We start from the raw sequence: 13,946 nt of genomic DNA on the forward strand, positions 1-13,946 counted from the left end.
ATGTACTTTGTGGATTACAGAAACAAAAAAGGAGTGTTTTGAACTTGCAGACTGGTAGAAATATATATGGATAGTGGCACTAATAGCATCACAACTGTCTTTTGTCAGCGGACTGAATCACTGGGACCACAGGTCTCCACATTCCTGGACCTGCTCCTGGATACAACGAGGCACCGCAGCAGGAAACATCCAAAACCATTCAAATGATCTCAACTGAATGTTGCATTCTTGCACATGCACGCCAATAAAGGGATACTGTTTAGTTTATATTTCTCCTGCAAAAATATATATATGATATATGTATATGTCCGAAGCATGAGTTTGATGTGCTGATCTCAAAAGGGCCATTCATTCATTTATTACCTTTAGCTAAAAATATAATGAATGAGCAGTGTCACTTAAGAAAAAACAAATTAAAACGTTCAAAGATACAGTTTGTTCCCCATTTCACAACCCAAAGGGTTTTGTACAGGTTGCTCTGTAAGTTATTATTTATTTTTATAAACACATTCTACTTTTAGTATAACATCACTCGGAGCACAGAACGCAGTCCAATTTCACAACCATTTGTATTATTTATTCTCGCCACGGTGTGCCAGCAATCATACAAAAAATTAAGAACGACATTGAGTAATAAAGATAGAAATCAATCACCAGGCAGTTGGCTGCGATGAAGAGCAGCTGATTATTAATTAAGAAGCCACAGTGTGCGTCAGACATGAACCACTCTCGCATCATTTCTTGCATGCATGTGCCACACACACACACACACACACACACACACACACACACACACACACACGCTGGCATGCAGTCACATGCTCTCTCCGATCGCAGTGTGCATGACCGACTAACACACACACGCACACAGAAGAGATGATATGCAGGAGTAAAGAGAACGAAACATTACACCAATCAATTATTCAAAGGATAAATCTGTAATTTGAAAAGTATTTGAAGAGCACCTGGTGTACGACAGGATAATAATGCGCAATCAAATATTTACAGGCAACACGGGTGAGATGCACACGAGACGCCAGAGCACGCCTGCTTCCAACAGAAGCCACGAAGAGGAGAGCGAAGTCTAGAAAGAGGCCACTGCGTCGGCCCCAAAGTCAAAACCGTGAAGCAGAAAATAAAAACAGGAGTTCAAACCTATAAGCGCACACTTTAAAAAGACATCTGCTTTGTTTGCATGTATAAAAGCTTTATGAAAGAGCGCTGACATTTGCACGATGACCTTCGACTCTGATCTGCAGAGGTGGAAAACAATCAGGCGCTGGGGGGGGGGGCGAGTGTGAAAAACCTGAGGCTCCTGGCTACCTGCTGCTTCTGGCGGCACCGCGGACAAAGAAGAGGGCTCTGTATGGGAGGGGATTTGAATCTACTCACGACAGCCATGGCAACGAATGCCGACCATCTAAAATTGGAATTAAAAGTGGTTTTCAAGGCATGTCAAAAAATGAAAATATGACATCTGAAAAAAAAAAAAAAAGGATCTGTGAGAGGTTACGTTTAGGCACTGACCCCATTTAAGTCCAAATGTGTGATGAAAAACAAAACAACTCAGTCAGGTTGAGCAAAAGACAAAATTCAGGTTTCATAACTCTTGACAACAACCGTCAATGAGCTGAAAGAAAACGTTGATATTCGAGGGCAGTTAAGTCTCTCTTCCTCCTACATTTGGCACAAGTACAGAAAACCAAACGCTGAGCTATTCTGTTGGTTTCACTCGGTTGCTACAAATCAGTGCACGGATGATCTGTCATTTAAAAAAAGAAGGGAAAAAAAAGGTATGAAAACATTTTCTGTAAACTTATTAAAAAGTAGTACCATGAGGTGATGCATGTGCAACGTATCTCCCTTAAAAAGATTAAGAAAATGCACAAAAATACAAACAGCTCTAGCATGTCTAGCTTTAGGTTGCGGTACTGAAGAGCTACGTTAGATCAAGCATGAAATGCAATAGAAAGACATCTAAAAATCAATTTAACATGTCTGTGCTCCCCAGTATAAAAACAGCATCCTGGGAGTAAAAGTAAAAATCGTCAAATATCTGAAAGCAAGGCATGAATGTGTTCCCTCTGAGACGCCAGTTACGCATGTTCCTCTACTCAACAATCAATGCAGCCGCACAGAGTCCACACTTTGCAGGCGGCAATGGCTTAAACCTGCGGTTAGGCTTCCGATAATCATAATCCATTAAGTGTGTTCAGGTAGTTGTGGGCGTGTTCAGGAGTGACTCCAGAAACCGGCCGCCTGCTTCCCACAAACCGACCACGCGCCGGACGTTCTTGTTCAACGAGCTTCTCCCGGGAAGCAAGAAGTCTTTTATCTCCTCGATCACTTTCGCTCGACACCGTGCGTTGTTGTCCAAAAGGTCAACCCCGCATCCGACCTGCAGGGGCCCCGCCTCGTCCTCGGCCCCGCCTCCCAGGTCACCGCAGGTTGATGGCCAGGGTCGCTGTGAGGATGATGCCCACCAGCATCAGGAAAGGCAGCCAGGTCTTCAGAAAGCCTGCACAGCTGGATGAGGCAGAGAGCACCCACAGAGCGGAGGAGGAGGAGAGAGAGACACATGAAGGGGAGGAGAAGAACACAATCTAATTGTTGTGTGATAACATTCATAGTCAAATTAACAGAACACAATTTAAGTAAAACAAAAAGTTGATCAACAGTTGGATTGATCACATTTATCACAGTATTATTTAGGTTAGGACAGACATGCATACTACTTTGTGTGTGTGTGTGTGTATATATACACACATACTAAATACAAAATTGCTAGTATTTGAGAATATATGCCGTATCAATAGAACATATTGGGATACTCAAGTGAATCTATATTTACTTCCTACCAACACCCACTGGGATGTGTAGTCCATCCCTCTAACGCTAGTATTCAAAGCTTGCTCTCTCGCTCTCTCTCGCTCTCTCTCGCTCTCTCTCGCTCTCTCTCGCTCTCTCTCGCTCTTCCTGAGACACAACTGGTTCAAGGCATACCAGTAAAATCACGGCTGAGCTCCTGGGATCATCGTAAGGGAAACCTCTTTCACAAGCTTCAGCCCTACTTCTTATGGTGGCTTTGAAGAGAGCAGCTTTAGATGATAGGGTTTTGAGCCTTTAAGGCAGATAAAATGCTGATATTTTTGGACAGAAGAGGCAAACTGCCAAACTCATTTGGCCAAACAACAAAGTCATACAAATCGTTGCAGGATTTATCTTCATCCGCCCGAGTCAGCGGATGGTCTGGAAAACAAACGTGAGCCAAAAAAAAATAAAAAATAAGAAATGTCAACTTCCAATACATGAACATTGTTTAGGATATTAAAAAGTCAGGCAACGGGCAGTAAAATGCTAATCTGCAAATGATGTCGGCTGACACAAAAGTGTTATTGCAAGTCTTATCTTATCGCCTCAAATCAAAATAAAATATGAGAAAAGCAAAAGAATGCAAACGGGCAAGTGGGTCGTCGAGCCAGGAGAAAAGCCTTAAATTAAAGTCTTATTAATCTACTTGTCAACGCCACCGGAACCACAGCAGATAATCTCTGCAGGAGCCACATTGTGTTGCAACTAGATCAAACTGACAAAAGATGTTTAGCCAACTGGTTAATGTCTTACTGGAAACCAGTAGTATAACATCTCACATGCTGCATGTAAGAACGTAGTCAAATACACAGTAAAATTAAGTGGGTATTCTCATTAATTTCATGTATACACAGTTAGTGAAGACAGTGGGAGAACAATTGAGTAAATATTTTGCAGCTAAATCAAATTTATTTAGGAGGTTATTCAACTTTTGTTTCTTTATTATCGATGTAATGCTTGACTTGTTTATTTACACGGCTTGTATTGGGGTGATAAAGTAGTCCATGAATATGAGATACGAGTTTACAGTTAATTAAATGACATGTAATGTAATTACAATTCCTTCTCGGCGCTGTGGAAATTGGATTTATGGCTTTTTTGCCGGTTACATTTTGTTTCTCTTCTTGTTCGTCACAGTTAATTTTGTTTGTCAGCGCTCTGGCGTATTAGAGAGAATAATGTAACCAACAAAGCATTGAGCATAAACATCTGCGGAGGCGACTATAAACAAAGCTTTGTACACCATTTCCAAAAGACGGGACACGTTACCCCCGTCTTACCTGATGTGCTTTCCGTGGATCAGAGCGAGGAGGCAGAGGTTGACCATGTTCCACGAGGTGCTGTTTTCATATCGCATCAGATTCAGAGCCATGGCGACATGCGAGTGACAGTTGTCACAGCAGAGATGGTGCTTTGGAGAAAACAAGAGTAGGAATCATTCCTGGAGGTTTCCCCTTTCATACAGTAAATATTAAAAAGGGCATGTCCACGAGTGCCCTTTCTTACCATCCTGTTCTTGTACTCCTCTGAAGCGTCGTGCACCGCCGTGTCCCAGGCATTGGAACCACTAGCGTAGACTTTGCTCACGTCAAGAATCCAGTACCTAAAGTCAAAGAGAGAAACGAATAGTGGTGCGGAGGACGGATGTCAGGAAACCGGTTCGGTTCTGACTTTTCCCTCCGGAGCGATATGTTCACTAAAAGATCACAAACACCCAAATACTTTCATTTACTCACTTTGTTGGTTTTCCAAATGCCATGTTTCCTTCCTGCAAAAAAAAAAAAAAATTGTAATCAGTTTGATTCTTTCAAAAATAGATTAAGTGATCCTTTGTCAATGTCTCTTTAATTGTATTTTCGTAGTACAATGCAAACACAGCAAGACAACCATGTTTATGTTGAAGCCTGTGTTCATTATTTGGCAGTAAACATGTAAACCTAAAAAAATCAGCCATTTGAAAAATGTTTTAGCTCAAACACATGTTGTATAGTGTCTGTCCATTACTTATGAAATGCAAGTCACGTTGTTGCAAGAGACAGAAAAACTAAATGAAACCTGTTGTTTTTAAGTACTGAAAGTACAGATGGAGAGCAAAAAAAAAAGTGGATTATTTAGCAGGAGTGGTTTGATAAATGTCTTTTGACGATTACTCACAGAGACAAAGTACGGTCCAGCAAAGTCCCGGATGACACCAGTGGAAGTGCAGATTCCAATGTGGCCAATGAATGGAACCAGCCATCTGAACAAAACAACATGCAAAGTTCATTTTACAACATAAAAAGTGGTGCAGTAGACCTCTTTTTTTTGTTGTTGTCCAGGACCCCGACAGGACAGGCAAGGCCAGTGTGAGATGCATGTACATCTCTCATTAAGCGTATTGCAGTCAGAGTACTACACATTACATGTAACATAACAGCTGGGGAAAAGAGAAAGTCAACAATCTTCCAGTTTCATGCCCACTTATCTTCCCCAGCTATTCTTGTTTTGGACCCTCATACATACTTTGTCAGCACTTTGTCAATGGAAGACAATACATAACAGATATTGGTGTGATAAAACAAGCTCTGCCTCCACGACCATCAACTTAAAAAAAAACACCGATTCCCACAATTGTTCTAGTAAAAAAAAAAAAAAAATCACTAAAAATCTAAAGTTATAAACAGTTTAAAAACTAGACTAAAATGTGTCACTGATCAACTGTATTTTGGGCTTTACTAAAACATAAATGGAACTTGTGACGCCTTCAGGTTCAAGTCTTCATATTTTAAGAAGCGTTTTGTGTCGTTTGTTTGACAACTTACATGGTAATAATTGGCTTTTTTTTTAATGTATCCTCAACACACCTGTTTAATTATACTTCTAACGCTTACACATTCTGCATATAACTTATATATTCGTGACTCGTACAGGAACAGGACGGTGTTATTATTCGTCTGCTAGCTCGCTGACGTTGACACTTCCTCTCACGAGGTTTTATTCAGAAGAAGAAGAAGAAGAAGATAACTCACGAGAGTATCGGGATCGGCGTCCACACAACACAGTACGGAAAGCGACCGATCTCTGGGTTGATCCTCTCAGACGCGATGTGGTAGTTCTTCATGGTGTCTTTTTCAACAACATCCGCCATCACCAGCTGCGGAAAAAATGCACTTAATCTGTCCCGTTTACCGCTGGGTTAAGTCGCCCGAGTACCCGGAAACAACACCGGAAATGCCGGGTTTTTTTTAAAGCTTCAAAATAAAAACTAAATTGTACTATGTAGAGCAATATGCACCATCATAAATACATAAATTAAATAGTCGGTATATTATAATAGTATACACGTAATATATAGTATACAAATGGAGATCGGGGTGTTATATGATTAACAATACAATATATTTAAGTCAGTGTTATTTTACTTTGAAAGGTATAGTCGAGAGCTGTTTCTCTTGTTCCTGTTTGCATCGATCGGAAGTGTAGTCTGCTTTGGCAGCAGGAGCAACTTCCGGGATCTATGCAGAATCAAGAGGAATAGATCAGTGACAGTATTGAACAACAGTTGTGTTGTTTAACACACAGCCCTTGGAGGAAATACTTATCTTACATTTCAAGCAGTTACATCCACACCCATTTTAACTACCTTTGAAAGTAAATAAGTGATTTAATTGGATAATAGGCTATGGAATTAAAAACACATTAATATGTTTAAAGTGATGGCTGTTCTATGATCTAAGATTGTTCCAGTCAAAAACACATACATCTTACTGTTGATAGGAACAAACAAGACAATCAACAAGGGTTGCCATCGACATTTATCTCCACAATTTGACTATATGTAGACCCTTTGACCAATCGCCCCCCCCCCCCCAAAAAAAAACCCAACTCTGCATATTAATCAGCAATTAAAATAGCATTGGTTGCAACCCTTGCTAAATAACCTTGCTGACTTTGTGTCAAGGGTCAACACCCAGAACAGAGGTCAAACAAGGGTTGGCAATATTAATCTGAGGGGTAACGAGAGGATTTAAGAAATATAACTAATCTATTACACAAAAGTATGTTTATGTTCTCATACTTTTTGTTGTTGTTGCATCTTCTGTCTGTTATAATGAGTTCGACTGAACTGCTCAGTGACCACAACTAATTTTGTCCACACTAAGGATGTGGTAAATATATATTGGTTAATATGAAGGCGATATTGTCACGGCTTGGCAATCATCTCCACACCTGCACGTCATCTCCGGCACCTGTCTCCAATGACATCATCAAGTCCTCCCTGTTAAAACACCCTGGCTTCCCTCTCTCCAGTTGCCAGATTATTGCACCATTTACAGTGGTACCTCGACTCTCGGCTTCACTAAGAGACGTACTTTGCTTGTTACTTGTGATTTCCTGCTAACCCCTGTTCCCTGTGCCCAGGAATCCCGTACCTGCACTTCCGCTCAGCCGCCACCTCACCACCCCATCTACGCTCTCCCGGTTCTCTACAATAAACTATTTACCTTCACCCAACCTTGCCTCCCGGTGTCTGCGCTTGGGTCCAGCACAACCGAACCCTCACAGATATGAGCCAAAATGATTGAAAACCACCAGCATAGGGAACAATTTTAAAATACCAGTAGTGAACTCTTTACTAGCGTAATCTTACTATTTTCTAAACTCTTACTTTAAATCTCACTAAACAGGTTACATGATAGGGTTCCATTGCTTGACAGGTAGCTTAACCCTAATACACACTATGCTTCACATTAGAGAATGATAATATGATCGGCATTATAATTCTAAAATAGCATCTAACATACCAGCTGAGCTAAATATAACAATCTTAATTAAAACAATCCCCACTGCATTTAAACAGAGATACATGTAAATACTTTAACCACGAATAACTACATGCAACCATTTCGCACCATCTTGAGACAGAAATTGTTTATTGTTTGGGCATATTTGAATGTATTGATATGGTTTTATTGTATACGATACTGTATGTCCATTAAGCAACTTTGGGGAACACTGAACCAAATACTTTGTCAACAATAAGTCCCAGTTTTGGGTTCAGACTGTATTGCACAGGTCTATTGTTATCATCCAAATTCAATCCCACCACAAGCACTTTAATGGGACTTCTGTCTGGTTTATTGCAAAACGCTTCTATTTGATTTCACAGCAGCACAAAGCGAGCTCTCCAGTACGGAGGAGGTGGGAGGCTGCAGCTATCGAAGGAGTTATCTACGGCAATGGTGGAAATGGGAAACAAAGACGAACCCAGGGGATCTGCCGGTTCCCTGTGTACTCCATACTGGGTCCCATTAGAAGTGACAGTTGATATATTGTACAAAGGGCAAAAACAAACTACTCAGCAAAGCAGGCAGACGTTGATAAACGAAGGCACACTGGGTTCATCATCGGGGAGCGGAGGGAATTCTTCGGCGAAATGCCAACTCAATATCTGGCTGAGCCATCCAACCCAATTAGGCCGGAAGATGTGCTGCTTTAGGGACCGAAAGTCGGCGACACGCTATCCTTTTCAGTCAAAGGTTTGAAAAGTAAAGTGTCTAGTCTTCGCTATAGTTTCCAATTCAGCTCCCTGAAAAATATATAAATAAAATGAGTGTCTAATTCTACACTTTTAAAAACAGATTTGAGAATGAGAAGTTATGAGAAAAGGTCGTGTAAACGAGTAAAAAAAAAAAGAAGATAATTTGTGATTTTTGCAGGAGAAAAGGCCCCGATTAAAGACAGGGAAAAAACACCTCTCCAAGCAGTAATTTTAAAGCTACACAGCACTTTTCGTCTTGTCACTTATAAAAGCTCCCTAGAGGTGAAGTGCTTTTCATTAAAGGCTCGTGAAACCTCCTGAAAGGTTGTGTAACTGAAAAGCACGCACGCACAAATACAACTCGCACATAGGGAATCAATCCATTGATTCAATGTAATTTGTTGAAATTATGATATTGATCTTTGAGTTCTACAGTAAACTATTGTTCAAATGCTGCATCTCCGAGGACAGGAGGGCAGTCATAACCTAGTTTATGTTGCGCAAGACTAGATTCCCAGCTGGACACGGGGAAGCTCTCCTGTAGCCCTGTAGACCTTAAGAGGACCCATAAGGCCCCGGGAACACTGAAATGTGTGAAGACAGACAACTCGCTTGTTTACCTTTTATTACACTTAGCAATAACTGTTCAATCAAATAACTCATTTATGCATACCAGTGAGATACAATCATTACAGAACAGAAACTGTGGGTGGCTTCGGGGGTTCTGAGGGAAATATAATGAAGGCGGGCACATCCACAATGACAGGGGTGCCTTGTGGGTGCAGTGGGGGCCTACATCACATGTTTGGTCTGGTGCAGCCTGTGTCTCAGCTTTGGTGTACTTTAATGCTTTCTAAAAGCTGATTTGCAAGATGTTTGAGATAACAAAAAACAGCATCACTGTAAATGTTTTTCTCAACAGTTTTTTTTTTTTTCAGAGTATCCACAAAGTATATGGTCATAAACATTCAACCCACATTAAAGTATCACATGGGTATGTGGTACACGAAAGGCAAATAGTCCATTGACCATGCAAAGTGTCAATGTTTTTTATGATTTATTTCTCCAGAATCAAGCATGCAAACACAAGAACAAAGAATTTATCGCCACCTCTCTTTTTTTCTGGTAATAACATGAACAGACACCCAGGTGCACACTGGGAAATACGTACATAACCACAGGTGCCCATAGCGTTGTCCAAACTACAAACAAAACACACTAAATAAGACCATAAATAAACTAAACAAATCATAAATAGCAAAAGAAAAAGTAAAAAATGAAATAAAGCAAACATCTAAAATGATCAGTAAAACAATACTACTTATCACGAATAAAACAATGAAATACATATAATATAAATAGCTCACTTTTTGTTGGCGTTTTCTGTTTCGAACAACGTGGTTACAAAGGGGAACACTGCCTCTCTGTGGAGACAATGCAGAGCCACTGCACATGGTGTACGGGGAGATATGCTGAGTCGTTGTATTGACGCCTCACTGGAGAACAGGTTGAACAAGTCATCTTTGGAGAAGTGAAAACAAAACACCTGAACTGGTCTGATGCACAGACACAAGGCTGGATTACAGAGGCGAGAGAGTTGTGCCAGGCGGTGTGACTGTAAGTAATTGCAGAGACACTGAGTAGGATCAATAAAGATGATCCCATCTTGTATTATTCACCGATAACCAATATCGAATATAGCTCCAATACTGGTTTAAATAGTTGTATTGGGTATCGGTGACAATGGGGCCGATCTATTCAATTCTATATGTTTATAGATACTGGAGTTGTAATTCCTGTTGAAGTTTTTGACTAATTTGTGGCCGCATTAAAAAGCTTTTCACTTGAATTTTATGCCCGATGATTTTTTCTGCACTTTTTAGAAAAAAAGAAGAAAAAAACATGTTTAATGACATGTTAAGTGAAGAGGCACCAAAGTATGCTTTATATGTTGTACTATACCTTGTCATATGCAAGTGCCTTCATCATTTCAAGTGTTGATTGTAGAAATAAATGTGCTTGTGTACAATTATTATTATTTTATTAATAAAAACAATTCAATATATTTATGTTTCCGTTTTTATTTGTTACACTTTGTTTCACAAAGTTAAGAAAGCAAGCTGTGTCGGGCCCTGGGCTCACCTTTCACATGACACATTGCTCCCAGTGTCTTTACCCAGTGAGTCACACAGCGTATTAAATAAACACTGATATCAGATCGGTGCTATCAGCTGATACACAAAGCCACGGTCTCTATCGGTATCTGGACTGAAAAAGTCTGATTGGTTTATGCTTTATATTAATGTGAATACTAACTAAAATAACACAGGCGTGAAAACTATACAATTCAACACAGGAAATCTATTCTTCTACAAGAAAGAGCCGCAAGATTGGTTCATAATGACTCAGCAGATATTGTATTTTAGTTCATTGCAAATTGCCTAATAATTTTTGATTTAATCAAATGACCCAAAACAACTTTCAACACACACAAGTGGGGTTTTTAAGACCCCCTGAAGAAGTGTTTATGTTTTGTCAACTTGGTAATAGTTTATAATGCATGTATTTCCTTTTGTGAAATTACTGATTTCAATAAACTAATCAACCACACACACACACACACACACACACACACACACACACACACACACACACACACACACACACACACACACACCATGCCCCAAGAAGTACAACTCAAGATGCAGGGATAAAGAAAAATGTTGAATATAATGTTACATATGTTGACCTAAAACAATTGTGAAAATATAATCAACAGCAAATGCAAGATGGTAGAAAACCGATGGAGAATATTAGGGCAATAATCAAAAATGACATTGGCATGAGACAGGAAATGAAATTATTGAGGAAGTGGGTGTGGTAAGCAGGAGGAAGTGTGTAAATACGTGTAAGAGCGATAAAGGGCCCAAGAAATGGAGCGACGGAGTGAAACCCCGTCAGCTCAGCAGATAATGCAAATGTTTAATTTGTGTGCAAACGACTCACTTATTTAAGGTTACAAAGGTTTTTATTTGTCATTGTACAACTTACATTTAGATTGTAGTCCCAATTTGCTACATATAGGAAAGAAAACAAAGACAACTATATTATATAATGGAGGGCGTAGGATGAGTTAAGGAGTCTCACAGCCAGAGGAAGGAAGCTGTTTTGTTGTCTGGTGGTTGGGCAGCTACTTGTGTATCTCTTTCCAGAGGGCAGCAAGGTGAACAGGTTGTGTCTGGCTGGGTGTTGTCTTTTAATATCGCTTTAGATCTTTAGATTATGTTTTGGGTGGTTTTTAATCCCCCGTTGTAGAGCCCTCCGGCCCTTTGCACTGCACGTCTCCCAAGCCACTTTGAAGGATGGAGATGTGTGAGGACCATGGCAGGTGGTTTGTGATGCTGGTACCCACTTAAAGCTGCTAACTGGCTCCCCCTCAGCTCCATCGATGTAAACATGGGGTTTTGCGTTTTCTCCTCATTTCTTTCTAAAAAATCAACAATCAGCTCCTCGATTTTACAGACGTTGAGCAGTAAGTTTGCTCTCAGAGAGCCGCTCTGCAAGGTTGTTGATTTCCTCTCGATATGAATCATTGTTGTTTGTAAATGTTGGAGGGGGCTTAGCACACAGCCCTGGGGGGGGGGGGGGGGGGGGGGGGGGGGGGGGGAGGCTGAGCCCGATACCAACAACAGTCTGATGTTGTTATTTTCCAGACGAGTGCAGAGTGGTGGATATGTTGTACATGTCAGTGATGGGGTTATCATTTAATATTATGCTGCTGCTGCCATGAACCCTTCGCACACTTCAATGAGGCCAGTTTTTCACGTATGGTAAATACGTGTGATCGGTAAATCAATTTAATCCCGTAAAGTCTCTCAGATGAAACCTTGACCATCCGAAGTCCTTGACAGCGAATCACAGTGAATGGTGTCTGGTACACTGTGAACTAATTACCTGCAGCACAGGAGAGAACTGTTGAGTATGGAAAACACTTTCTAGAAAGGTTTCATCTCCAGTTCTCAGTCTGCATCTCAGTGAAATCAGTCCGTCAGAGGGAGAAGATCTTTCACATCTGGGGAGCTTCCCCCTCCTCTTGTGTCATCCTTAAGTATACACACCCTCTCAAATATGCAAACAATTGACCACATTCTGTTTCTCTTAAAGGTACAGTGTGTAGGGGCTCTCTTAGCAGAAATGGAATATCGGGCCTACATATACATACATAGATACATATTAATAAGTATGTTTTCATGCAATGCATTGAGTTTTATAATCACCTAAAACTAAGGAATGCTGTGTCTTTATTATCTTCATCTACACAGGGAGCAGGTTGATGGACTCCGACACATAGTCAGTGGAAACACTGTGTATCCAAGAGGCCTCTAAAGTACTATAAATCAATTTAAAATGAAGCAATCGCAGACACGGTAAATGTCTCAACCTGTACTGTTACATGCGTTCATGCTCAACAAGTGAAACTGAGCCAATGTGCCAAACTATTTCGGTATGTTAGCTGTTTCGAGTCTGCTGTAGACTTTTACAGACTATTTACAGGACTGACACAAGAGCATATTTTTCCAAAACTGCTATTTTAATACTAAAATGAATCATTTTCGGTCAACATGTATCCTTGGACTTTACTTGTGTCTATTAAAGAACACATTTACTTGTGTTGAGTTTGTTCTTCTATCCTTTTTTACCTTTATATTAAAAAAATATGCAAACAGGGTTTTAAAGTGAGAATTATTATTATTACCGCCATATAATTGGTAAGTATTTTAAATGTTTTTTTAAACTACTGGAGTAGTTTGAATCACAGTCGGTGTGGTCAGCTGCCGAGTACCTGTGTGACACACAGTATCAATACTGTTATATCAGGTCTGTGTGAACTGCTGAGCAGATTCATTGACAAGGAATGTTCCAGGAGTTCACACCCACAGTCAGTCTCTCTCTCTCTCTCTCTCTCTCTCTCTCTCTGTTAGACATGTTCTGATTTAAATGCCATTGAAGGCCTCTTCTTTTACTTTGCATCCACCGAGCGATTGAGTGAGTGGTGGATTGCTCCTGAGACCGATGGACGTTTTTGTGTGTGTGTAATGTCCTCTCAAATATAGATAATAACTATTTGCTCATAAACACACCACTTCCTTTGCTGCTCGAGCTTGAACATGTCGGTTCTCTGACAGCTCGACACGTTGGACAGGGCTACACCTTTATGTCGGAGGGGCTTCTTTCTGGTATTCCGTCGTCTTTGTAGTCTTTTTTTATTTTTTTATTTTTCTTTTGAAAGCACCTTCTTCCTCATGATTCACCCGGTGACTGGCAAGGTGCAAGCACGTCGGGGTTTCCGGTATCCGTTTTCAAAATAAAACACCTTGTGCCATGTAATGACGAAGCAATCTCCACTACAGTGGAGTATCATCATCATTGACACCAAGATAAACAATGCATTTCAGATCTGAGCAATAACCTAGATTACAGATTTGATATACAGACTACATTTTTTGGATAATTTATACACACACTCAGAAACACTTTGATTTAGATTTGTTAT

At 40.3% G+C, this 13,946-nt stretch overlaps 1 protein-coding gene and 1 long non-coding RNA gene across 2 annotated transcripts; both read right to left on the reverse strand.

Annotated features, from left to right (window-relative positions):
• Window positions 1–555: 555 nt before the first annotated feature.
• tmem222b (transmembrane protein 222b) lies at window positions 556–6,083 on the reverse strand. The gene is made up of 6 exons (XM_034545603.1): window positions 5,880–6,083; window positions 5,026–5,110; window positions 4,608–4,639; window positions 4,378–4,474; window positions 4,152–4,282; window positions 556–2,526 (listed from the first exon to the last, which is right to left on the reverse strand). Exons 1-6 carry the CDS (start codon window positions 5,996–5,998, stop codon window positions 2,439–2,441), a joined length of 552 nt encoding a protein of 183 aa, XP_034401494.1. The 5' UTR covers window positions 5,999–6,083; the 3' UTR covers window positions 556–2,438.
• LOC117739287 lies at window positions 556–11,033 on the reverse strand. The gene is made up of 2 exons (XR_004610155.1): window positions 10,999–11,033; window positions 556–803 (listed from the first exon to the last, which is right to left on the reverse strand). It is a non-coding gene; the product is annotated as an uncharacterized LOC117739287 (long non-coding RNA).
• Window positions 11,034–13,946: the final 2,913 nt, after the last annotated feature.

This window comes from Cyclopterus lumpus, chromosome 11 (genome assembly GCF_009769545.1).
Source record: "Cyclopterus lumpus isolate fCycLum1 chromosome 11, fCycLum1.pri, whole genome shotgun sequence".
Classification (NCBI taxonomy): domain Eukaryota; kingdom Metazoa; phylum Chordata; class Actinopteri; order Perciformes; family Cyclopteridae; genus Cyclopterus; species Cyclopterus lumpus.

Bases quoted from the DNA above. Each gene is read 5' to 3' on its own strand.
- tmem222b (XM_034545603.1), bottom strand. From the start codon at position 5,998: ATGGCGGATGTTGTTGAAAAAGACACCATGAAGAACTACCACATCGCG. The intron at 5,111-5,879 runs GTGAGTTATCTT...TGTTTTGTTCAG, and splicing joins ACGCCGATCCCGATACTCTC to ATGGCTGGTTCCATTCATTG. The intron at 4,475-4,607 runs GTGAGTAAATGA...CTTTGACTTTAG, and splicing joins GCATTTGGAAAACCAACAAA to GTACTGGATTCTTGACGTGA.